The sequence below is a fragment of the Diabrotica undecimpunctata genome, chromosome 4 (genome assembly GCF_040954645.1).
Source record: "Diabrotica undecimpunctata isolate CICGRU chromosome 4, icDiaUnde3, whole genome shotgun sequence".
NCBI classification, from domain to species: domain Eukaryota; kingdom Metazoa; phylum Arthropoda; class Insecta; order Coleoptera; family Chrysomelidae; genus Diabrotica; species Diabrotica undecimpunctata.
The window spans coordinates 41924370-41951414 of NC_092806.1; the positions used below are offsets into that span (position 1 = coordinate 41924370).

The 27045-nt window shown below is 33.9% G+C and overlaps 2 protein-coding genes across 2 annotated transcripts in view; one reads left to right on the top strand and one right to left on the bottom strand.

Moving 5' to 3' along the window:
• Positions 1 to 4106: 4106 nt before the first annotated feature.
• Positions 4107 to 6443, bottom strand: LOC140438626 (uncharacterized). The gene is made up of 2 exons (XM_072528286.1): positions 6177 to 6443; positions 4107 to 5978 (listed from the first exon to the last, which is right to left on the bottom strand). Exons 1-2 carry the CDS (start codon positions 6285 to 6287, stop codon positions 4107 to 4109), a joined length of 1983 nt encoding a protein of 660 aa, XP_072384387.1. The 5' UTR covers positions 6288 to 6443.
• A 4726-nt stretch (positions 6444 to 11169) lies between these two features.
• Pfas (phosphoribosylformylglycinamidine synthase) overlaps positions 11170 to 27045 on the top strand; it is a 43333-nt gene continuing 27457 nt past the window's right edge. The window contains 2 exon segments of the mRNA XM_072529385.1: positions 11170 to 12178; positions 18535 to 18788. Of these exon segments, the coding sequence (XP_072385486.1) occupies positions 11340 to 12178; positions 18535 to 18788 (1093 nt within the window). The 5' untranslated portion in view covers positions 11170 to 11339.

A 27045-nucleotide genomic window follows, 5' to 3' on the forward strand; every position in this document is an offset into this window, starting at 1 on the left:
TTCCTTTCTCATTTATTTCTCTTGCTTCCTGTTATTCAATTTAACGACCAAGATGTATTCTTATTATATTAGAGATAGTGCAGACACTCCTGACCATGGAGCTGCGCGAAGACGGTGTCAAAATTCACGTAAAGGCAGAAAGGTTCTATTGTAAATCAAATTTCGTCTGCTGCGCCGTGGTCAGGAGTGTTTGCACTATCTCTACTCGCCACTTTTCTATATTTTCTTAAGTGCTCCAATTTTAAATTTTTTCTGTGTGTTATCTTGTGTGTCGGAATTGTGTGTGAGTATTCTACTTGTGGTTATTATTTTTGGACAGTCCTCCTTTCAGTAGGAAACCGTCTTCTGATTATCTACTTATTACTTATGGGCTGACTAGTTCTGTGTTCTGAAAGAAAGGATAATTAATGCTACTCGCTCATTTCTGGTGTCTCATGTAGGGACACTTCCTTCTGTTGGTTGATCGTTTCTATGATTTTAGATATTAATATTTCTTTAAAAGTCATCATGAGTATAGCTTCTGCCTTTGTTCTGTTGCTTGCTTCTTTTAGGGGACTGATGTTCATTGCCATTCCATATTTAGGTCCGTAGAAAACTTTGCTGCAGTGTCTATAGTTGGCGAGATGTATTCCTTTTTAGTTTGATCAACTCGTAAGCTAGTTTTGAGAAATTGTGCATTGTATTACTTGGTGATTGTCAACGCAATCCAGACCTTTTCCTTCGGATAGTATGAGTTGCTGTTACCGACGTGCATCTTTATTAGATAGTGTCTATATTGGCGCGTTTTGCCTGACAGTGCAAAATTGTAGTTCAATATTGGCGATAAGAAGTCGCCGCCTCTGTACTTATATTTCTTAAGGTGCTTTCGTATTCTTACCGCTTTACGATCTTTTCTAGAATAGGAGTAAAGTTTTTTGGAGAGAATATGGGTTATTTCAAATAATATGAAATGTTCAGTTTCTTGACAGTGTCAGCCACTGCAAAATGGACGAAACAACCAGGTCTAACGCATCTTTGATGCTCTTCGATTCATGTTTTAATATATCTACAAGTTTCGTAGATGTATGCATGACCACAGACAGAAGATGTTCGTCATATGTAAAAAGTTTGACTTTGAAGTTGTTGGATTCTGAAATAGTAATGGCCCTATGAATGAGAAGATTGATGACAGACTTCATTTGGGGGGATGGTGAGCAAATTTCTTAATCGATCATCCGTCTTACTACTGATACCAAAACATCTAGAAAGAAAACTGTGTTTTGATATTATGGCCAGATGATAAATGTATTGAATGTACCGGAACAATATTTTCGAATAAAGAGGATATGATTTGAGAACTAAGGACTCAAAAAAGTTTATGAAAACATTATTTATGAAACAGGTACCTAAGACGAGAGTCCATCGGAGTTCTAGATACTTATCTTAAGATTACGTTTAAAATAAAATTCAGCAGAAGGAAGACTTGCGGCTACAAAAATGGGTTTAATAATAAACACCAATAAAACAAAATACATAAAAATAGGTACGCAACCACAAATACTACGGCCACTTGTTATATAAAACGACGTCATCGAAGCAGTTAATGAATTTGTATACCTGGGAACGCCCGTCAATACTGAAACTGACACTACCGCAGAGATAAACCGCAGAATTTGCACGTCTAATAGATGCTATTTTGGGCTTAATCTCCTTTTTAAACCTACAGTTATATCAAGAAATACAAAAGTAAAACTCTATAAAACAATAATACTCCCAGTCCTAACATATGGTTCAGAAACCTGGACTTTAACAAAAAGCAATGAAAACATGTTAGGATGTTTCGAAAGAAAAATACTAAGGCGAATCTATGGAGCGGTAAATGAAAATGGTGTCTGGAGAAGACGATACAACTTCGAACTCTTGAATATACCAGGAACCAGATATCGTAAAACACATTAAGATAGGACGTCTGAGGTGGGTAGGCCATGTAATGCGGATGGAGCAAACCGACCCAGCTAGAAAAACGCTCCTTGATAGACCTATTGGTCAAAGAATAAGAGGAAGACCCAGAACAAGATTCCTAGATAACATAGATCAAGATATGAGAAATATGGAAATACGTGCTTGGCGGAGGAAGGCGATTGATAGGGACGACTGGAAAATAATTCTTGGGGAGGCTAGGACCCACACAGGGTTGTAAAGCCAAAATGAGAAGGAAGACTTTGTTCTGCAATATTATCCAGAATCAAATACCCTAAGGTTGTTGCCATTGTCCAGATTTTTCCGCAGGACAGAAGAATATTGGAGATTTAATGACATTATCCAAAGGCATATCTGGCAAATTCCCAGAATATAGAGAGAAACGCATGTAACGGCAATCTCAAGCATACGAAATAAAAAGACCTTTTTAACCTTTCTTTTCTGTTAATATCGGGAATACTCGTATTAAAATTTTATGTATTTGGATTTTGTTTAACTTGCTTGATTTCATGTCAAGAATAACCTTACTATATACGTATTTATTTATTGCAATTTTATTTGATAGTAACTAAAAAGGGTCGTGTATGATACTAACTAAAAAGGGTCGTAATAAAATAAAACTGAATTTGAAAAATATTGCTTTTAATGAATACATAAACAAAAACTAAATTATTATCTAAGTTAATTCAGCATCAGATGAATTAATTATACTTTCGTCTTCTTCACCTTCAGGATGCTCTTCCGTACCCTTAGGATGATTTTCCGCCTGGTTAGTGTTTTCCAAGTAGTTAAAAGCTTTTGTGAAGAAATGAAGACGTTGATCAGCCGCCCAATTCACCCCATAGTGTTTCGTTAACAAAGTAGATATGGTTTTTATTTTATCTGGATTTAAACGTCTCCCTACACTCAATGGTTGTAACTGAATTTGGGTAATATTCTTTCCTTTCTTGCAGATGCTCTTGGGCTTAGAAAGCACATTTTTATAAAACGCTTCGCCTTTGACATAAACACACACCCTTTCTTGTTTTTTGAAAATAATAATCGTTTAAATGGTTGAAAACGAAAATGCCAGGATCCAGGACTTTTAAGACCTTTTTGCATCTCACCTTTCCAGTCAAAAACTGTGTAATCTTCCCCTATCTTCAGCACTGTAGAATAATCTTTATTAAAATTAATATACGTTTTTGGATCAATTATGGTGGTACATTTTTTAACTTTTCTTTCTATTTGAGCAAATACTCGATCAGGGGGAAGGAAAGAATGACCGACTACGGGATATATGAGTTCTATACACTTTATATGAAGTGAAGCACAGCATTTTAGCCAGTATTAAACCATTCCAACCATTGTGATATTCTTATTCTGACCCCCATAACCATCAGCCACGAAAGGCACTTTTTCCACCCCTTCATTAACAGCGGAAACAATCTCATTTTAACTCTGCTGGCGATAATTCTCTGTCCATATAAACGACTTTACTGATTCAGGATTAAGTGAGGACTTGAATTTCAGTTATAACTATAAAATTGTAAAAATTATTTATTTGCATACTAAAATCGCAGGCCTGGTCTGGAATCTTTGGTAGTGGTAGATTCTTTTGGTAATCAAAGTAAAATATTGCTACTGTGCGATTGTCCTCTCTTAATAACTCATAAAACGCTTTACTACGCAGTTTTTGTAAGCGCTGTTCTGTCATTATATTTATTTTTTCTTGTGGGTTTGTGATTTTTTTCATTTTTTCTGAAAATTGGAGACATTGTGAACATAGGTACATCAACTTTTTATAATCCAAAACCAATGTTGTATTTTCGTACAAAAATATTTCTGCAGAAGCACTGTATTACTTTTAGATGTTCCTCCGTTGTAGAATAATAGAATTAAGGGAAAGTAGCCTAATTTCGGATACCATTTACAATTAGTGTCATATTTTTCACCTAATAACACATTTTAAACTTTTATCTACTCAAGAGTACTTGCAGAGTAATATAGAAACTAATTTTATTATCATAGACAATTTATTGAAAATCTTTTTTACAAAAAATATTGTTCAATAAAATTAGTGCTTTTGTATGTCAAAAATTTTAGGGCTCCTAATTTCGGATACCCTATCCGAAATTAAGACACCATTTTGTTCATCATAAGAATAGTTACACATCTTGACAAAAGTCACAAATATAGGTTTTCTTCTTATCAGCATTGGCGCACATCTCATGACACCACTTGAAGCACTTTATACACCTTATCCACTTCTCACCGTGTGTATCTTCGGAATATAAACTGTCACAAAACATACATTCTGTGTCTCCATCTTCATCGTCTACATCCATATCAGAATCAACATCCAAAATAAGGTCATCACCAGGATGTGAAGTGTCACTACTACTCGATTCAATTTTTTTCTTTTGCTTTTTTTGGCGTGGAGTTTTTTTTCTGTTGACTTGATTTAATTCGTTGCTTATTTTTGGTTTCTTTTCTTTCAAAGACTTTTTTCTTTCTTGTTCGGCTACACTTCGTTCAAGTTCATCTTTATAAGGTGTACTAGTTATTATCCAACTAGAACCTTTTCGAGGATTTTTTTGTTTGTTTGTTTGTGAGGTATAACTGCAAGAAGGCAGTGGACTAATATCCTCAGCTCTTATCATAGTTGCCGTAGTTTCAGTTGCATTTCCATTGGATGATTTATTTGTTAAGTTATGTTTTGGAGGTGTTCTTTCGATAATGCTTTGTGGTTCTGGTCTTGACTGACCTCTTGTTGGTAATACTTCCCCATGATTTTGATTTATGGGTGGTGGTGTTCTTTCTCTTTGTCTCTCCATTATAAAATCGTGATCAGAAAAGTTATTTTTATTAAAAGGATATATTCCAGATTTGCGAAAACCATTCGCGGAAATTTCTGCAGTAGCACTTTTCAAATATGCCGGGCACATAAGCTTACAAATTTGATACGAGTTTATGGTGCGTCCAGGATTTTGCCTTAACCACATCTCAATTTGTTGCGAATAATATGTTTTAAATGGTGACATAAAAGACAAATCTAGAGGTTGTAGTTTGTGTGAACTGTGCGGCGGGATACACAAAATTGTAACGAAATTTGCACGTCCTGCTTCTATCACATCTATATTTCTTGTGTGGCTGTAGTGACCATCAAGAATAAGCAGCACTGGGTCTTCACGGGATGGTTTCACGTGAGCTACGAAATGCTGTAGCCATTGGGAAAAAATGTGCTGCTGAATCCAACCTGATGGATGGCAAGCTGCAATAGAGCCAGGCGGCGATCCATCTAATAATTCCACTTTCATGTTCTTTCTTGGAAACACGAATAATGGAGGGACAAACCCACCAGCAGCATTCATACAAAATACAACAGTAACTAATGCGCCTCTTTCAGTCGCGGTAACAGATCCAACCTGTTTTTTTCCTTTTAATGTTATAACACGAGTATTCTTGGACTGAACCGTTGTTATGCCGCTTTCATCAACGTTATAAACTCTTGCGGGGTTGAAGTTAACTTTTTCCATTGACGTTTCTAAAAGATCATAGAATCTGCTGACATTTTCTGGGGTAAATCCCTTAATTCGGGCTTTCGAGATTCCTTGTGGTTTTCTAAGGGACAAAACTGCGTTTCGCCTCATAAATCCCCTTAACCATTTTTTACCGGCAGATTCGGCATGGGCAAATGGATGACGAAGACCATTTCGTAAAGCTATTTGATATGCAAGTCTCTTGATATCAGCGGTCCCAATTCCGTAAAATCGCCGGTCCATTTCTAGGCAATACGAGACTAAATCTGCTTCCATTTCTGCAGAAAGTACTGGTCTTCTTCCAATTTTAACAGCAACCAACTGCTCCGGAGTTTTATTTTCTTGCTTAACATAATCTTCCAGAGTTGATTTCGGAACAGCAAATAACTTCGAGGCTTTAAGATACCCCATTTCCTTTCCCCTGACGGCACGGATAGCACGTATCATTCGGTCTGGATCCCATTGTTTATGTTTTTTACTTGTTTTTGGCATTTTCTTCTGAAAAGAAACAAAAGTTTTTATGCTAACATGATCATCAATTTAAGGTTCCTAATTTCGGATATCCGAAATTATGGGACTTGTACTATCCGAAATTAGGAATTTTTTATTTTTAAGGTTAGGGCTCTCTAATTTATATGTGATTAAAATCTGCTTTAAATTAGTAGCAAAATCAAATAAAACAGGTTTCTAGCTTACCCCTGCCAAAAGATCAAACTTCAAACAGGAATAAAAACACGAAAAAATAGGCTTTGAAATACGACCGAAAAAAAACTGCACAATAACGTTTGGTGGTTTCGGCACTGCCATCTAACGGGGAGCAGCTCTACTACCTAAACAATTTAAGATAATGTTCTCTGTGGTATTCAGCGTGACATACGTATAGGTTTCTGTTCGCAAATAAAGAAACTTTTTTAGATACACCGCTATCCGAAATTAAGACACTATCCGAAATTAGGCTACTTTCCTCTATACATCTTCCACTGTTTTGATTTATTTAGTTCACAAGGCAAATATCGTCTAACAACTGTTTTATTCCTGGAATAATGAGTTTCACAGTAAGTAATAGATTTAATGAAATGTGTTATAGCTTGCTTTTTACAAATTAATTTTTGCGAAGTTCTATCACCTCCTGTTCTTTGTGCTGACAAAACTCCTGTGTTATGATACTCCTTTATTATCCATCGAATTTGGTTTTTTCCAATACCCAGTATCGCTACTAATGTTTTTTTTTACAAACAGGAATTGATCCTCTTGAAGTGTTGATGGTGTACTTCACACTGACTGTTTTTGGTTTATTTAGAACGTTTTCCTTAATTTTCGTAGCAGGTCTTTCTGAATTATTTCTCACGCAGTGCTTCAATACAAACATGTCTTGATACGATTTCGATGGTTTGCTATAAAAGCTTTCGTTGAATTTTTTGATATCGATCATTGTCAACGAAGAACATTGATGAACTTTAGTGTTATGAGCGCACCTGGGAAATTCAGGAAGGCATCGCAGAGAATACCTAAAAATGATATAAATAATCCGATCAGTTGTTAAACGTTGAACAAAAACTTCAATGTAAACATACCTTTGTTTTTTTGCTATTTCTCGTTTCCACTGATCCGTACTTATCAATGGTTTTCGCCCTTAACCAGCTGGACTTGGCTCAATAATAATGTTATTCATGTTTACAATGTTTAATTACTTATTATTTATTTTGATGAGCACTAATTTATATCGTATGTTTACCACGTTTGGTCTTAATGGGAGTACAAAGTATGAACGAAATACCAGTTTAATAACAAACAGCGCAAACACGACAGCACGTGACTAAGAAGTCGCATCCGGATTGGTTTAAAGGCAAATGTCTGCCTAGGCTAAATTTCAACTGTGAATAATGCCATTCAAATGTTTGTTTATGAACATAAGGGTCAGAAAAACGGAATCCTAATTTTATCAATGTTTACATATGGAATCCATATACAACTTTTTTTTTTACTAAAGACACAGAAGTGTACTTACATTAAAATTTGATCAATAAGACCAATTATCAATTTGTTTCTAACTTAAATTACTAATGAAATCTTAAAATTAGGTGTCTACTCACTAGTATCTTTCCTATTATTTCTAATAACTAGCATTAAATTTAGCATGCATACTCGCACAACACTTTACTCTGCTTTTCACTCACTCATTATACCAGTTTAAAAGGCTTTGTTCTTTTGAGCCTTCTCTCTAGGTTCGTATTGTCGAGGAGCTGGATAGCCTCGACGTTTACATGATGATGGAGTCGTTGTTCATGGCTCCCTGCAAATTTCTTGATTATCTGATTGACGTCTTCCATCTTGAGGTCCCGGTGAAGGTCGTTGTTCCTAACGTACCAAGGTGCATCTACGATGTTCCTCAGTACTTTATTCTATAATATCTGGATTACTTTGATGTTACTAGGCTTGGCACAGCCCCAGAGTTGGCAGCTATAGGTCCATACTGGCCTCAGTATTTGTTTATAGATTCGGAGTTTATTATTTATGGATAGAGAGGAATGTCTTCCCATTAACCAATACATTTTCTTGTAGCAGATGCCTAGTTCTTCTCTTTTCTTCTTCACGTGAGCTTTCCAGCGAAGTTTCACATCAAGAGTGATCCCCAAGTACGTTGCAATAGGCACTTGGACATCATTTATTCTAATAGGAATATTATTAATTCTCTTATTGGTAAAATTTATATGGACTGATTTAGTCTCATTCAGCTTAATTTTCCATTTTTTGGTCCATTCATGGATTTTATTTATTGAATTTTGTAGTTTTTCTGTAGCTTCTTCGACGGTGTCACTTACCTCTAAGACAGCAGTGTCATCTGCGAAGGTACCTATGGTGTCGTCTTCTAGTTCAGGTATATCACACGTGTATATTAGATATAGGACTGGACCCAATACACTCCCTTGTGGAACACCTGCTTCAATATCCCTGAGATCAGTGTATGCATCTTCTTGTTTAACTCTAAAATGTCTGTTCGCTAGATATGATTGTAATATATTTGAATATTGTTTAGGCATGAATGATTTAAGTTTATGTATCAAACCCTTATGCCAGGCTTTATCAAACGCCTGTGCCACATCTAGGAAGGTTGCAGAACAGACTTTTCTTTTCTCTAATGATCTTTTAATTATAGCAGTTATTCTATGCTCCTGGTCAATTGTCGAATGCTTATTTCTAAATCCAAATTGATGATCTGGAATTATTTTCTTTTCTTCAATTATTGGTAGGATTCTTCGCAGGAGGAGTTTTTCAAACACCTTGGACATCACAGGTAGGAGTGATATTGGTCGATATGATGTCATCTCATTGGGGGGTTTCCCAGGCTTTGGTTTCATGATCACCTCAGCTATCTTCCATAAATCTGGAACATATTGTAGTCTAAAAGCAGCATTTATTAAATTTGTTAATTTTACGATAGCTTTTTTTGGTAGATTTTTTAGCAGTCTTCCGGTAATGAGGTCATAACCTGGTGCTTTATTTGGGTCGATTTGTTTTTTAATTAACTCAGCTACTTCTTTTGGGGAAGTTGGCTAGATACTCTCATGTATTTGCTTTGGTTCAGGCCAATCCTAGTCATCGTCTTGGTCATCTTGCAACTTAAATGTGTTCTCTAGATGAGTGGAAAATCTCTCTGCCTTCTGCTGATTATTTCTGGCCCAACTACCGTCTTCCAGTTTTATTGGAGGAGAATGTAATATTGGCCTTTTAATTCCTTTTTTAGCTTTCCAAAGCGAATACTCTGTGCTGCTGTCGTTTGTTAACTCTTCCAGATAAGATTTAATAGATTCATTCTTAATTTTCTGGATTTCTCTTTTAAGTTGCTGGCTGGCATTGTTTAGGTTAGTTTTGTCTCGAGAGGCTCTCGTTTGCTGCCATTTTCTTCTTAGTTTTCTTTTTTCTTTTATTAATTCACGAATTTCTTTAGGGTAGTTATTCCCTTTAACTTTTGTTTTCAGTATGGGAGTGCAATCCCATGCTGAATCTTGAATATCTTTGACAAATAAATCTAATTCTTGATCTATCTGTTCAATTGTCTTTAGTGGCACGGCTAAAATGATCTTTTCTTCAAGAGTTACTTTAAAACTTTCCCAGTCTGTGAGCTTATTAGTTAAGGTTGGGTTGTTCTCTTTTCTAATAATCATATCACTCATGGTTAGAATTATGGGTGAATGATCGGAGTTCATATCCCATCCTTCACAAATGTTCAAGTAATTGGATGAGATATTTTTAATTATGAGGAAATCTATTAAATCTGGTATTTTATTCCTATCAGTTGGCCAATAAGTTGGCTTCCCTATAGATATTACATCTCCTTTCTGATCTTTGACAGCTGCTAATAGTTCTTTTCCTTTAGTAGTTGTAAGCCTAGACCCCCATTGAATGTGTTTCGCATTGAAATCACCCCAATGATATATCTATTGCCTAAACTTTTCATAAAATCAATATATTGACCTTTTTTAATATTATGTCTAGGAGGACTATAAATTGCACTTATGTTTATTTCTGCGTCTTTAATCCTAATACATACTGTGGTAGCTTGTATGTGTTCGGTGACATACTTCATCTCTTCATGGTGTTTGATGTTGTCTTTGACTATCACTGCACTACCTCCTTTCGCTACATTGTCCGGATGTACTGTGTGATATACCTTATATCCATGAATTCTAATGTATGATTGATGGGTGAAGTGTGTCTCAGAAATTAAACACACATCTATCTTTTCAATATCTAGGATTGCTTGAAGCTCGCTATAATGCTTCAGCAGTCCATTGGCATTCCATTCAATTATTCTAATTTCTTGGACCATAACTTGATTTTGGAATAGTTCCTTTGGTGCTGTGTTCCAGACGAGTAATCCTGGTATTAAAATTATCTTCCATCTTATCTAATTGTTCTAATAATAATCTAAGTGTAAGATCTGTTGCATTTTATTGTTTAGCTGGTCCAGCATTTTTGACTACATCACTAAATTTTCTGTTCGTAGTGACAGGTTGGGTTGGGTCTTTTGATTTACAACTCATTTAAAAAAAATGTCAAATGTCTGGTTTTGCTTTTATACGCTTCAATTATAAATTTACTTGTTTCTCCAAAATTAGTCTCTCGCTAGTTTTTTTAAATAATGTTTTGGTTAATTAGAACGTATATAAATAATTAAGTCTTGTAAATATACCTAATCTGAATGATTGATGGAATATTGTTAATAAACTTTAAATGGCTTGATTATTGCACATCTTGATTCCTATCCATTTCTTGGCTTTGAGTGTTCTTAAAAATATTGACTTGAACTTCTAGAATTTGTCTCCCTAATAATATAGTCTTATGTTTGATGTGACGTTATTAAAAATTCTTATAACGATGTGCATATATTTTCTACTAGGCTTGATGTTAGTATATCCATAGTACGATTCATAAGTATTTGAAATAACATGATTTACGTTAAATCATCGTTAAATTCCTCCCAAATTTTTTTCGTTTCTGTAAAGAGATTTTCTTAACACCCTCTATACAATATGTTTACTCGAGTAAAAGGAATTGCCTATATATAAGGGATCCACATTTACCATATCATGTGGCGATGGCATACACCAATAGAAGTAAAAGAATTTGGTTAGGTAAATATAAATTATAAATGTGTGATTGGTTGCTTGCTCTTGCTGGTATGATGTTTGAAATAACGTTAAATATGAGGTTATCAAAGTTATTTTTGTAAACATGAACTTTATTATCAATTATTTTTCAGTTAGAAGTAAGAAGTTTACGTCAGAGAGATTGTAATTTTTCTATGAAGAAATTGTGCTTCATATCATTAGTTTAATTTGTGCAGTGAAAGAGAAAATGAAAAAACAAGGTGGAATTTTGAGGTTATACCGCACGCCTGGTTGTACAGCAGCAAAAAAGTTTGAAACTCTTCAGAAACTTCAGCAAACATGTAAAAATTTGAAGGATATTCAAACGGAAATATGTTTTCATATCGAATCAACAAGTGCCTTGGAAACAAAAGACGTTAAGATTTTGAAATGGGTTCTTCAAGATCCTCTCCATCCCCAAAACTTAAGCGAAAAAGGAACCTTGGTAGCGAAAAATGGTACGGCTTTGGTTGAAGTAGGACCTAGATTTAATTTTTCAACATCTAGTTCCACAAATGCAGTTTCTATTTGCCAAAATCTCGGTTTGGTTCAAGTAACTAGGTTAGAGGTCTCACGTCGCTATCTTTTATTATTTAATGAAGGTACCAAACTCACACCACAAATTGAAAATAATTTAGCATCTTTACTATACGATCGAATGACTGAATGCAGGTATACTCCTGAAAATATACCTAAAGTTAGCTTTAATGAAAAACTTGTTAAAAAGGAAGATATAAAAGACATTGATATATTAGGAAAAGGTGCAGAAGCTTTAAAAGCCATTGATAAAGAACTTGGTCTGGCCTTCGATGAAGCAGATATAATATATTACACAAATTTGTTTAAGAATGTTCTTAAGAGGAACCCCACTAATGTTGAATGCTTTGACTTGGCTCAATCTAATAGTGAACACAGTAGACATTGGTTTTTTAAGGGAAAAATGGTTATTGATGGTGTAGAGCATAAGCAATCACTGATAGATATGATTATTGAAACTCAAAAGCACACAAATCCCAACAATGTTATAAAATTCAGTGATAATAGTAGGTAAGTGTACAAAATTAGTAACTATTTTAATGCGACTCAATAATTTATACTCATTTAAAATATTAATATGCCAAACCTAGAAGACAATTTATAAACTTATTGAATTGGGTATAGGAAATTAGATATTAGAAAACCCAACACTATTGTTAGACATTGTTTAATTGTGAATGTATTATGTTTATTCATTAATAATACTTAAAGCTTAGCTTAGGTAAATGTAATTGCTGCTAATTGATATTATCTTCTATAACTTAATTATTTGACATTTGGTGCTTTTGATGCTTAACCCTCCAGCGGATGGGTGAAATAAAATTACATTGTATTTCCATATGGCTGAGCTATGACATCCTCTAAAATTTCTATTTTTAATAGTCTTTTGGTTAGTATCTTGGTAGTAAGTAGAGTTTTTATTCTGAATACCTAATGTTCTAACTGTTTTATTTGTAGAATAATTCTACAGTTGATATAATATCAGTGACTTTATACTCTTAGATATAAACATGCATTTTTTAATTTCATAGATATTTTAGTGTACTCATACACTTAAAGTTTTAATTGGTATTAGGTATATGCATTGTGTGTTTATAAGACAATTATATACAATTTTCTTTCTAATTTGTGATAAATATGAATTTTTTTGCAATTGCATACATTTCTAAGTAGTTTTTTAGTTACTCTTTAAACCAATATTGTGGCACATCTTACTACAATGATAAATAATGTGAGAATTAAGTATTATTTCCAAAAGAACAGTCTGGAGCAAATTGGCTGGAGAGAACCTACTTGACTGTCAGCCTATGAAAGAAACTTTACCTGACCTTACTGAAACGATAGAGATAAAGAGACTGCAATAGGCCAAACAGCCCTGGTCCATGTTAGATCCCTGCAAAGGCATTATGCTTAGTTATAAAATGTAATTGTAAATTAATTTTAGTAGACAAAATTGATTAATATGGGACACATAGGGGGAGTAAATCTCTCCAGACTGTCTCCTGGAGAGTGTAAGTGTTAAACACCCTATGAGTGACATGGTTTGGTCTCTAATCTTGGTCAAGGCTATGGGTGCATATATATCATTAAAAGGACTAAGAAGCAGGATCAGTACAAGCACATAATTGAAACTCAGTTACTACAACAGCTCAAAGAATAGTTCCCTGGTGATTAAAATTCTACTTTTATGCACAATAAAGTCAGGAGTATTTTGCATTCATAGCCAAAAAAAAATATTTCCGTTTTGTTCTGACTGAGAAACTTACCTGAGATGAAACTCATTAAGAAGGTATGTTAGTTAACCAAACAGGCTATTGCCAAAGAAGTGATCAGTACCAAGAGTTATTTGAATAAAGTTCTTATTGGAGAATAACATTATAATAAACTAAAAAATAATGCAAAAAGTTGTACAGAGAACATGCCCCAAGATGTAGAAACTGTAATTACAGCAATGGGCGGCATCACTAAATATTACAATAATTGTTTGCATTTTTTTTTATAAATAAAATAAATACCTTCACCTAAAAATCTTTGTAATCTCAATAATATACCCTTGTATATACACAATAATACAAAACTCAGAATCAAGTATTGGCCAAAAAAATTAGTTAAACTAGAAAACACATAAATTTGTGTAGTGTCCATAATAATTTGGCCACTACTGTGCAGTGGCATACATTATAGCTTTATTGAAATTTGTCTGTAACACAACACCCTACTCCATATCCTCTGTTTCATCCATCCCATTCTAATCATTCTAACTTATAAAATATACATGTCCATCTATTGTAGTAACAGCTTCAAATATATATTCTAGTTATGCTGTTTTTATATTACTTCAGCATATCTCAACAGTTCTAGACAATGACAATAGTTAGTAAGACAATAATGCTTCTGTATTCATTTGACTTTTGTTCTACTTTCATAATTCTTTTAAATTAACTTGTTGCCAACTTGATCATGTCTCAACTAATGCTCTCCATACTTCTCCAGGAATAACATATGGTCCAACTGCTTTTCCTGACTCTATTTTTGTAGTGCTTCAGGTTGAGCAGCTTCCTTGTTTATTATTTTGGTCACCATTGATAACTCTCTCTATGGTTGTACTTGTTCCTATCTAATTCTTTGCTTAATACACTATCTTTGTTCACATCTAAGATACACCTAACCATTTATTTGTCTAGGATACATCTAACCAGATATATATATATATATATATATATATATATATATATATATATATATATATATATATATACCGATTCGGCAAATTTTCAACTACCGTATACGTTATTCAGTATGTGGAACAAAGATAACACTTAATTGTTTGAATACGAGTGAGACACAATCCACGCACTTGGAGCAGCGAGTCTAATTTTTAAACAGTGTTGCGAAATTTCTGTAACATAACTCCTTCTAAAACATTAGTCGGATACATGAGTGTAACATAATGTTTAAATCCACTACAGTTCATTGTAGAATGAAAATTAATATTGCCCCAACAAACCTTACATGAAGTAATCATGTAAGTATTATTTTTTAAACGATTATATCATTACTTCATTAATTAACAAAGAATACTGAATTGAGAAATTGAGATGCGACAACAGCGTGAGCTAAATAAATATCGCACTTCAGTAGACAGACAAATAGTATAAACCATTTGCCCCCTCTACGACTTCCCCTCAAAAGAATAGGCGGTCCTTATCTGTACAGCAGGTTTAAGGTCAATAAGGTAAGGTCTATTTCTTTGATTTTTAGCTGTCGTGGTAAAAGGTTGAAAACAAATAATTAACATGCCAAGCGTATACAGTAGAACCTCGATAAGTTAAATTCCAAGGGAAAAACCAAATATTTTAAGTTATACAGGTTTTAAGTTATCAAGGGTCTATGTTGTGATGAATTAATATAGGTCAGAAGTTCATTAAAATATAGGCATTTATTATACACTACATTCATTTATTATATTCGTTACAAAAAGTTAAAGCAATAATTAAAGGTATAGTCTACTAAAAAAAGTCTGTGATTTTCTTTTGATTTAAACAATTCATAAATTCTAAATCGATTTGATTTTAAATAACATAGAGAAGAAAATACGTTATCTTTTATGTTTCTACACTGCTCTATAAATGATCGTACAGTCGTTATAGCACTCTTGCTTCGTTGATTGATATGCTCTTAGATGAAGTTTGTGGGTAGTCATTAAATTCATCGTCTTTATAACTTTAAATACAGTACATGTTGTTATTCCATTATTCAGGATCATTATTATCTTCCTCTTCAAAATGATTTCTTGAGGTTCTGAAGAAAAACCAAGGTTCTAAAGCAGTTTTTCACTGTGAGGAGTGTTACGTTTTGCCATGTTTTGTTCATTATCCTCATTACTTGAAGAACATTGATAGAAGAAATCGTATTTTGCTCCATATCAGCTATCATTCTTCTAACAACTTCTTTTCTGTATAATGTTTTAAAATTTTTAATGATACTCTGATCCAAAGGTTGAAGTTGTGATGTTGTGTTTGGTGGAAGAAATTGTACTTTGATTGCCTTTAATGGTGGTATGTCTCCGTGTGCTGTTCAGTTGTCGATGAACAGAACAATTTTTCTATTTCAAGTTGCCCTTTGCTAATCTATATTATTCAGCCATTTTTTAAAAAGTTCTGCTGTCATCCATGCTTTTTTATTGGCTTCATAATCCATGGGTAGTGATTTTAAACCTGCAAAACACCGATGTTTTTTTGACTTACCTATATAATTAAAGGTTTTTTGAGTTTTTCTGTGCCCGTAGAATTTGCACAAAGCAGAATCGTAAGTCGTTCCTTGCTGTGTTTTTCTCCATGACATTTTTTATTTTTGAATGTTAATGTTTTTTCGGGAAGACATTTAAAAAACAGACCAGTTTCATCAGCATTAAAAACATCATTGGGATCATAATTATTCACTAAATTATGCAAGTCAGATTTCCATTCTTGGCAGACTGATTTGCTTACGCTCGTACTTTCGCCGCACATTTTTTTAAGGCTAAATCATTCGTTTATTGAAATTCTCTAACCAGCCGTTGCTGGCTTTAAAATTATCGATTTTTAGTGAATTAGCGAACTCTATAGCCTTTTCTTTCAGTATGGGTCCACTGATACTGATGTTTTTGTTTCGATATTGTTTTAACCACGTAAACAAACACTGTTCCAAATTAGGAAATTCGGCAATTTTTGTCTCCTGATTCTTGTTTTTTCAATAGTTCGGTTTCTTTTTTTATGATGATTGATAATGTACTCTCGTGTATTCCAAACAGAGCCGCAACTTCTTTTCTTTTGAATCCATTTTTCACTGCTTCTATAGCTTTTAATTTATCAGCATATGTTAGCGTTGTTAATTTTCTTTTTGAACTCATTTTAAGCAAGGTATCACACAGTACCTAAATCGATGTTTCTAGAACAGTGATCAAAACTTATGATACAGTAAGCTGTTCAGCTGTCATTGGTAAACAATTTTATGTTATAGGGATTGTGAAAACGTTTCTTTAAGTTACTGAGGGCCAATATTGATATTATTTATTTAAGTTATCGATATTGTGTATTTTAAGTTGTAGAGGTTTTGGGCTCCGATGGGAAGGGAACATATAATTTTTTTAAGTTATAGAGGTTTTTAATTTATTGAGGTTTGACCTATCGAGGTTCTACTGTATTTTCAAAAAGAAAAGATTCAAATGGTGAAATGGTATTATGGGAACCATTCTATTGTAGAAATAATACAGTTATTTATTGCTGCTTTTTAAAAACAATAACTTTTTAAAAAATGTTTTCCGATGAATCTTCATTCACAATCCATAAACGTCATAATCCATCTGTCGACCGCTATTGGTCTAGGGAAAAGAAACATTTGAGTATTGCTGTGAAAACACAATTCCCAAAGAAATTAAATGTGTGGACTGGCATTTATAACGATAATATAATTGGTCCATTTTTTATTACGGGAAATCTGAATGAGCGAAAGTATCTAGATTTATTACGCAATCAGATTATTCCAGCTGTTCGAAACCTTGCGGTCAACTTCGATGATGTTTGGTTTCAACAGGATGGTTGCCCAGCACATAATGCAATCGAAGTTACAAATTATTTGGAACAAACATTTCCTGGACGAATAATTTCTACACGAGGAACAATAAAATGGCCCCCTAGATCACCAGATTTAGCACCTTTGATATTTTATTTCTTAGGAATGCTAAAATCAAAATTATATCGGCATGATTTCGAACGAGCCACCAATTTAGCAGAATTGTAAGAAAAAATTGTTCAACTTTGTAGTCGAGTACAACCAAATCAGCTAAATGCAATGGGACTTGCTTTAATTGATAGATTCGGATTTTGTTTAGCTTAAAATGGTGGTTTGTTTGAACATTTAATTAGTTAGAGATTTTTTAAAAATGCCTTTAATTTTAATTATTTAGAATAATTTTTTTGATTGGTTTTTTTCTTATAAAAATAATATTTATATTTAGTTAATGTTTGTTAAGTTAATTATTGTTTTATTTCCTAGCTACCAGAGCTAAAAATCTACAAAAATTACATTTAAAACTCGAATTCCTATAAGTGTTTGAGTTTTTCTTAAAGATTTACTGACGGAAAGTTGGCGACGAAATAATTTTATGCAAAGAACTACACCCCATCAACGTCCGATAATTACTGTCGGTCATCGGTGTATTTTTATGCCGCTTCGCACTGTAAAAGAAGGCGTTGCTTAAAATTTCAAACTCTTCAGGGGAATAATGCTTTGTTGCCACACATAAATTACTTAAATCACTGTTCTTTGTTAACTAATAAAGTAATTGATAAAATCGATTAGAAAATAACAATTACGTGGCTACTTTATTTGAATTTTTTTGGGACAATATTAATTTTTATTCTACAATGAACTGTAGTGGATTTAAATATTATTTTAGACCCATGCATCGGACTAAAACTTAGAAGGAAAGATGTAACAGAAATAATAGCAACACTGTTTAAAAGTCATACCTACTACGTCGAGATGATGACTGCCTCTCACTTCTATTCAAACAATTAAGTGTTATCTTTGTTCCACATACTGAATAACGTATACGGTAGTTGAAAATTTGCCGAATCTGTATATATATATTATATATTTATTAATAATTGTATATTATGGGCATTTTATGAGTTTTAAAGACATTTTCATTATTTTAGCTCTTCTAATTAATGCTCTATAATGTATACCCACTGGAAATGCAGACTTACTAACAGTTTTATTCAAGTAATGTCCTCAAATTTACCATTTTCCTACAGTATTTCATCCACAAGAATATTAACTATCTTGTAAACACAACTAAAATGGAATTTTAATTTTTTCAGTGCAATTAAGGGTTTCTTACACAGAAGTTTAAGACCCGTAACAGCAGGGTCCCTCAGTGAGCTCAAGCAAGTGCCAGTAGAATCTCATCTCATTTTCACTGCAGAAACTCACAATTTCCCCACTGGTGTAGCCCCTTTCAGTGGAGCCACTACAGGAACTGGAGGAAGAATTAGGGATGTACAAAGTGTGGGAAGAGGCGGTTATTGCATAGCTGGTACTGCTGGTTATTCTGTAGGCAATCTTCAGATTCCAGGTAGGTTTATTTTTTATTTTACAAAATGAATATGATACCTACTTAATTATGAACTTTTTTTGGAAACTTATTCTTGGATTCTAGATCCTTGTTAATTCTGGACTCTGAATTTATTTTAATTTTGTCATATTTATATAATACTTTGAACACATCATTCTAAACACCCTTTTATTTCCTTTCCATGATAATTCATACTTAAGAATATTCTATTTTTACTGTAAAATTTGTAGTTTTCCCAGATGATGTTTTCCTAATTCTATAGTATACTTGCTTTGTATTCTGAATTTTTCTCTATGTCTTTTTGTCTGTAATTGATATTTATTTAGTCCTATATAGTCTTCCCATCATTATGCTCATTTTCTATACTGCCCATTACAATCTCTGAAATTTAAAACGAATTCATCTTCTATATTTTTTTCAGTTTTATTATTTCTTACATAATTCTCGACTCCATATACTAAGAGACATCTACGTTTCATTAGCCTTCTGCTGGCATGTGAAGTTATAACGGGAGTGACAATCTGTTCACTAGTTTCTGGTGGGACAAGAGTGAACCAGAAACAAACTAACAATAACTTTTAAGAAGTTCAGCAAGCAGAGTTTTCGGTGAAAACTTTGTTGAAGCAAGGCCTCAGCCCAAAAGGAGCAGGGTTAGTAGAACCTAGAAAGGTTTACAAAGGATCCATTTATCTACAATCTTCTCTATATCCTTTAAACTTTATTCAATCCTATGTCTCTGAAGACATCAGCTGAGTGGTTTAGCACTTCAATATCAAGAATTTAGTAGGTTCATTTTAAATCTGTTGAATAGAACCTGTTAGTTTATGTATTGTTAATTGGCTTGTGGCACTTCTTTGTTTGTTGTATCTGGATGATTGACAGTATTATTTTTTATTAATATAGTCCTGAACTTTCGCCTGAAAATATTGCCGTTAATATTCACTTGTTATCTTTTCAGTCTGACCTTGATATTTATTGTATTTTTGATTCTTGTCCAACAGTATGGTTTTCTTTATTATAATGTTGTTTCTTTTATTTTTTTCTATCTCTTCACATTTTTCTTCATACCATTTTTGTTTTACTTATCTTTTTTTGTGTATAGTGTTAAATGGGTTCCTGTTTTGTTTGAGCTTTCTGATTTCATTAGTCATTCATTCGTTTTGAGTTTTTGTTTGCTCGCTTTTTAAATTTGTTTATCATGCATGTATAAATGAATCATTGCAAATTTACCATTTTCTTTGTGTTTCATCTCAGAAGAAGTAACTCTTATTTTAGTCAGCTCATTCTTAATTTTTATGTGACCTGATCTTTCGTGCTGGGTTCTTTTAATTGATAAAATTGTACTTTATCAGGATGTACCTATTTTAAATGGGGTCTGAATTAAATTTTAAATCTTCCTGTGTGTGTCTGGTGATCTTACACCAAGTTACAGGATTAACGTGGTAAACGCTTTAAAGGATTCAACGTAATAGTCGATTTGATAAAAAGATAAATGTTTGGTGTGTTGTTTTACCAGTTCGAATAATTAAATTGTATTTTCGGGGGGTGGCATTTAATTAGAAAGTATATTTTCACTTACTAGACAACTTTTTAATACCAGAATTAGACGACTTCCCCTTGACTTAACCGATAAGGGGACGTTTTGAGGGGACTCATTTTATAGTGTTTTAAATCAAACACAACTTTTTATCAAGCATGATATTTTTCGCTAAAAATAAAAATAAAAAAGTTTCTCTTCTTGGGTATCCTATCTGTGTAATCACTCTTAGATCTGAGAATTTCTGTGATCTTTTTGTGATATGTCTCTCCTACAGGGTCTAAATTAAATCCAACAGTTAAATAAGTGATTGTTTTAAATGATATTCACAAAACTTCTTTTATTTCAACCAGATAGTCTACAATCCTGCTTAATTAGTTATTTATTTTAATAATATGTTGCCACTTATATCAAACAGCTCTTGATTAATTTTTTATTGATGTCTTTTAAATACCTTTACACTTTAGGTATCATTTGAGTATTGAGGTCAGTCAAGCATATTGTTAAAATTATATTTTTTACTTTTTTGCTTTGTGAATTTAATTATGCAACTTTGATTAACATTTATCAATAGATTACCTTACTAACTTATCTGCTATAAGAAAACAAGCTATTGATTTTGAAAAGTAATAACCTCTGGACTATATTTAGCAAGTGAGATAAGAAGTTGATAAATAAATGGAAATTTTAGATTGACACATTGCCTACTACTATCAAAAGTTGTTACTACTTTGGGGGTGTGATGAAATCACTTATTTTCGTAACATTGTGCCGTACATGTAATCTCAAAAAGTGTGAACAGTAATCAAAAATATTTTTCTGGCATTATACGTAATGACTTTTGCAATATATGAAAGAAATAGCATATTTATAATCTTTTGTAATAAAAATGACATTTGAATGTGAGATGAAATCGTTACATAAGAAATAAATTAAATGTTTGACTTTATACAAACTGCATAGTTAATTTCGTGGGAACTCAACCTAAATCTAAATTTGAAACAATGAAAAATTTGTAAATAACAAATAAAATGCCCTCAATCAAAGAAAAATAATTAAATTATATGAATCTTAATTAAGAAAAATTATGGGCAAAAGTAAAGGCAAAATACTTAAAATTCATTAACTATCATGAAGAATTTTTTTTTGTTGTATATGTATTTGTCTCACTTTGTGTCAATACTGCCGTATGGTTAAGGCAGGTCCGCTGTGGGTGACATAAAGAAAAACAAAGACAAAATCTTAAAGTTTGTAAGCCTAACAGAACGTGGTCCTGGTGTACGAAAAACACTGAAGACATCGGAAAATCCCGTTTTAGAAAATGCTTTGTTTACGTGATTTTTGCAACAAAGACAATTACATGTTCCTGTAAGCGGGGATATGATTTGTGATAAAGCTCGTATTTTTCATCGCCAGATTACAAACTCAAATATTGAGTTTAATAGCAAGCCGGGAATGGTTAGACAAATTTAAAAAAACACCCCGGAATAAGACGTTTAAAAATGGCCGGTGAAAAACTATCCAATGATGAATCCACTCTCGGACCATTCGAACTAGAGTTACAGAAAGTTATTAGAGAAAAAAAATTAACATCAGAACAAGTGTACAATGCTGACGAATCTGGTTTGTACTGGCGATTATTGCTCGATCATACTTTAGCCCCTGCCAATGAGAAGTCGGCTTCCGGAAGGAAAATTATGGTTGAAAAATCAAAAACCCAAGGACATTTAAATAAACACGTCCTCCTGTTTGTTACCGTGCACAAAAAAATGCTTGGGTTACGAAAGACTTGTTTCTTAAGTATATATATAACAAGCGAGTCTTCTACACCTGGCGCCGCTTCTCGCATCCTAATTTCCAGCGTTTTCTGTCGAAGCAATCTTGAGTTGTTAGATCTCTGGCGGTCATTGCATCGTCGACATCGTCTCTCCAGGATCGTCTTGGTCTACCTCGTTTTCTTCTAGTTGGCGGAGTCCATTCTTCTATTTTTTTTGGCCATCTATTTTCGGGCATTCTCTGAAGGTGTCCATACCAGTTAAGTCTTTTGGCTTCGATTGTGTCTATTATGTCTAGATCGATTTCCATTTCTCTCCGAATATCTTCGTTTCTTACCCTATCAAGTCTAGTGAGCTGGCAACATCGTCTCCAGTAGTTCATTTCCATGGCCTTAGTTTTTGATTTGTTTCTTTGGTTTATATTCCAGAGTTCGGCGCCGTACAGCCCAATACTTTCTATTATTGTTTTATAAACTCTTCTTTTATTTTCTTTTGTTATTTTTTTATTCCATAATAGTCCGTGTAGCTGTCTGGTGGCTGATCTTGCTTGGCCAATCCTGAAGTGTATTTCTTCGCTACTTCCTGCTTTTGATGTTATTTGGACTCCCAAGTATTTAAAATTGTCTTTTGGTTTTATAGTTCCCGTTTCGATTTGTAGGCTTTCTGGTTTTTCTCCTACAACTAAGCACTCAGTTTTTTGTATATTAATTGTGAGGCCCCATTTGGTATACTCATCTTCCAGTTTTCTAAGCATGTAGCCTACATCACTCTCGTCTTCAGCTAGAATGGCGTGGTCGTCAGCGAAGTGTATCGTGTACAATCTATCATCTCCGATTGGGATGCCCATATTGCCGCACTTTCTTCTCCACACTGAGAGTGCCTCATTTAGATATATTTTGAAGAGTGTAGGTGCTATGCAGCAGCCTTCCTTTAGGCCCTTACTAATAGGAATTTCTCTAGTTAATCTATTTCCAGTTTTAATGTTTGCCGTTATATTTTTGTAGAGCTGTTGTACTGCTTGTATATTTTTTTTGCTTATTCCTTGTTTTTCCATTGCTACCCAAAGCATTGAAAGTGGTACACTATCGTATGCCTTTGTCAGATCTATAAGACTATAATGAGTTGAAAGGTTGTGGGCTAATCTTTTCTCGATAAATTGCTTTAGAGAGAATATACTGTCCATACAGGATCTGCCTACACGAAAGCCATTCTGTTCTTCAACATCTGTCATCTCTTTTTCAATTTTGTTTTTTATTATTTTTCCATACAGTCTTGAGAGTGAATTTATGACACTTAGCCCCCTGTAGTTTGAACAATTCTTTCTATCTCCTTTTTTGTAGATGTTGTTAATATGTGCTTTTGTCCACTCCGGTGGTAAGTCGTGTCCATTATAGAATAAGGTGAAGACATACGCCAGTAATTCCCGTAATACTTGTGGGCTATGTTTTAATAATTCATTTGGTATACCTTGTGGTCCGCATGACTTCCGATTTTTTAGAGTTTGTATTGCATTCTCGACTTCCTGTACTGTTATTTCATCGTCTTTACTGAATTCCAGTTTATATGTTGTTGTACTGATGTTCGTGAATTGAGGTCTTGTTTCAGTCAAAAGTTGTGAGTAGTGTTCGATCCAAGATCTTTCTTCTATTAAATCTATTCTACTCGTTTCTTTTCTGTTTGTTCTCAGATTTTTTACCGTTTTCCATGCTTCTCTTGATCTTGTTGACCCTATATATTTGTTGAGTTCTTCGCATTTACTTTCCCAGGAAATATTTTTTGCTTTAGTTACTTTTTTACTTCTCTGTTTGATCTTGCATATGTTCGTCTATTATCTGGATCATTTGTTTGTAGCCACTTTTGATATGCTTGTTTCTTGTTGTGTACTGCAATGGCGATGTCATTTGTCCACCACAATGGAGTATTCTTTTTGTTCTTTTGGATTGTGCCGAGCGCTTCGTAAGCTGCTTCATTGATTTTATTGATTATCTCTTTATAGGTATTCTGGGCTGAGGAGTAGATCAGGTTTGCCAATTTTTGGCTGAGTCGCAGCTTATATAAGAATTATGTCGAGTCGTTTTGCAGTGCATCAATATTGTATTTAGGTAGATTCGTTTCCAGGGGTTTCGATTGAGCTAGTTGGTTGTCATTTTGATTTAGTAGCCGAGGTCGATATTGTAGGTAACATTTTGATCTTACCATATAGTGGTCAGTTCCGCACTCCGGTCCTCTTAATACTCTTATGTCTTCAACTTGTATGTGTGTTTCTTGTTTTGTGATGACATAATCTATAATTGACTTTGTGTTTCTCGTTGGTTGAACCCAGGTGTACTTATGTATGTTTTTATGTTTCTTAAGTTAAGGGGTTTAAAACGAACTTTGTTCCCGCGGCCCGTCGCCATCTTTTGTCTTTTAATTTGCCCCCTAGGGCACTTTTATTGTTAGATAAATGTCCTGGGCACCCATCAGCAGATGCACTTATCTCTGAAGAAGGCAACATTTTTGCAATGTTGCGTTATGTTCTGACAACCTCATCGACACGTTAAAATATATATCTTTAAAGGACACTGTTTTTCTTTTGGCTAATTGCTGGGCCGATGTTAAGGCATCTCTAATTAACAAATCATGGAAGAATTTGAACCCTGAATTTCTCACTGATAATGATGAACGTATAAAAAATGAGAAGGCCATGGGACCAGATGAAATACCTACAGAAATCTTAAGAATATTAACAAAAAATCATATGGACACACTAATAGAATTATTTACTGACATTTATTATACGGGAGCGATTCCGAAAGAATGTTTAATATCAATATTTATTCCAATACCCAGTACAATATTTACAGAGGAGAAATATACAACTTCCTACGACTTATAATGGAAGTCAAAGTGGAAGAAAGAAGAGGTCCAGGAAGAAGAAAATGCTCCTGGTTAAAGAATGTAAGAGACTGGACAGGCATGGACACACATTCGATACTAAGAACAGCTCAAGATTAAGAAGAAGATTCCAATACCCAAAAAATCAAACGCAATGAAGTGTGAAGAGCACAGGACAATTAGCTTGATGAACCATATTCTAAAAGTGTTCTTACAAGTGATACACGAACGTATCTATAAAAAGCTAGATGATAGAATAGCTGAAAACCAATTGGGATTCAGAAAATGCTTTGGCACCAGAGAAGCATTTTTTACTGTACATACACTAATCGAACGATGTCGAGATGTCAATTGCGACGTATTCGTATGTCTAGTCGACTTCGAAAAAGCTTTCGATAAAGTACAACACCGAAGAATGGCGAAAATACTGCAGAACACAGAATTAGATGATGAAGACGTGAGAATCATTGCCAATTTATACCGATATCAGAAAGCCATAATACGAATAGACCAACAAAAATCGAAAGAAATACCTATAAATCGTGGAGTAAGACAAGGATGTGTGATTTCCCCTTTACTTTTTAATATGTATTCAGAAGAATTGTTTAAAGAGGCATTAGAAGACGTAAATGAAGGCATATTTATTAACGGAGCACTTCTGAATAATCTTAGATACGCAGATGACACAATACTCCTTGCGGACAGCAGAGAAGGACTACAGATCTTGGTTGATCGCATTACTCAATACTGCGAAAAGTATGGAATGGCACTGAATACAAATAAAACAAAAATCATGGTGGTAAGCAAGAACAAGATTGAGGAAGACAGTGTTTATGCTAAAAGAAAACTTTTAGGCAGGGTGCACAGATATCAGTACTTAGGTTGCGAACTAAATGAAGAATGGGATAGAAGTACGGAAATAAAACGGCGTATTGAGATAGCTAAAAGTGCTTTTAATAAGATGAAAGCAATATTATGCAATGGAAAACTCGAGATGCTACGTGTTCTCTATCCTGTTGTATGGAGTTGAGGACTGGACAATTACAGTGGTGACAGAGAAAACACTCATTAACTTTGAAATGTGGTGTTATCGAAGAATGTGGAAAATATCTTGGATACAACACATAACACATGCGGAAACGCTACGAAGAATGAAAAAAAAATAAAGAAATACTTCTATAAAGAAAAGAAAAATGAGGTACTTTGGTCACATACTAAGAAACGAGAAATACGAATTGATGCGGCTGGTCATACAAGGGAAGGTGGAAGGCAAAAGAGGACCGGGGAGAAGACGCACGTCCTGGCTGAAGAATCTGAGACAATGGAGTGGAAAAATGTCAATAGAACTTTTCAGAACGGCTGCAGATAGAGTCAAATGGGCCATGATGATCGCCAATGTCCTTACGGATGGGGCACGTTAAGAAGAAGAAGAATGATGAACCAGAAGATGATGTTCCCTTAGCCCAGATTTTTAATAGGTTGAGGGGACCCAATGATCCTCAAATAAGTGAGGCAGAAGCTTACGAATGGTCTGCTGGTGGTGCCGAAAGTGAGATATGAGAATATGAAGTGTTAACTGAGAGATTGTGCGAGCGGCTATGTGTGAGGAGGATGGACAAGATGAGGACAATAGCGTTGAAATTCTTGTTTACGAAAAAGTGGGTAGTTCAGAGACCGTAGAAGCTTTCAACACAGCTTTAAAATGGGCTGAAGAAAACGAATTTGATAGCCACGAACTTATGTTTCTCCATCGTCTTAGAGATCGTGGTTTTGAAATAAAGTGCGCAAATTATAAACGAAAACCATTACAGACTTTTTCAAGAAAAATTAACTGTTTTATTTGAACCTACTACTTTTCTTACATGGTTGTTATTTCGAATATTTGCATCTTTTTCTATATACTGTAATTTAAAAATCTATTAAAGAAATTAAGGTTAAACATATGTTTTATTACCATTAAATATGGCATACTATAATCCGGATGCCTCGATAATCCGCAAAGGGTTTTGTTTTTGCTTCTCCGGATTAACGAGGCCCTACTGTATTGTGTTTATTAATAAGTTTTACG

What these genes read in the sequence shown, in the direction of transcription:
- LOC140438626 (XM_072528286.1), bottom strand. Translation starts at nt 6,287, where the DNA reads ATGGCAGTGCCGAAACCACCAAACGTTATTGTGCAGTTTTTTTTCGGT. An exon ending in AGTTTGATCTTTTGGCAGGG is followed by an intron (nt 5,979 to 6,176) that starts GTAAGCTAGAAA and finishes GTTTCTTTTCAG; the next exon opens with AAGAAAATGCCAAAAACAAG.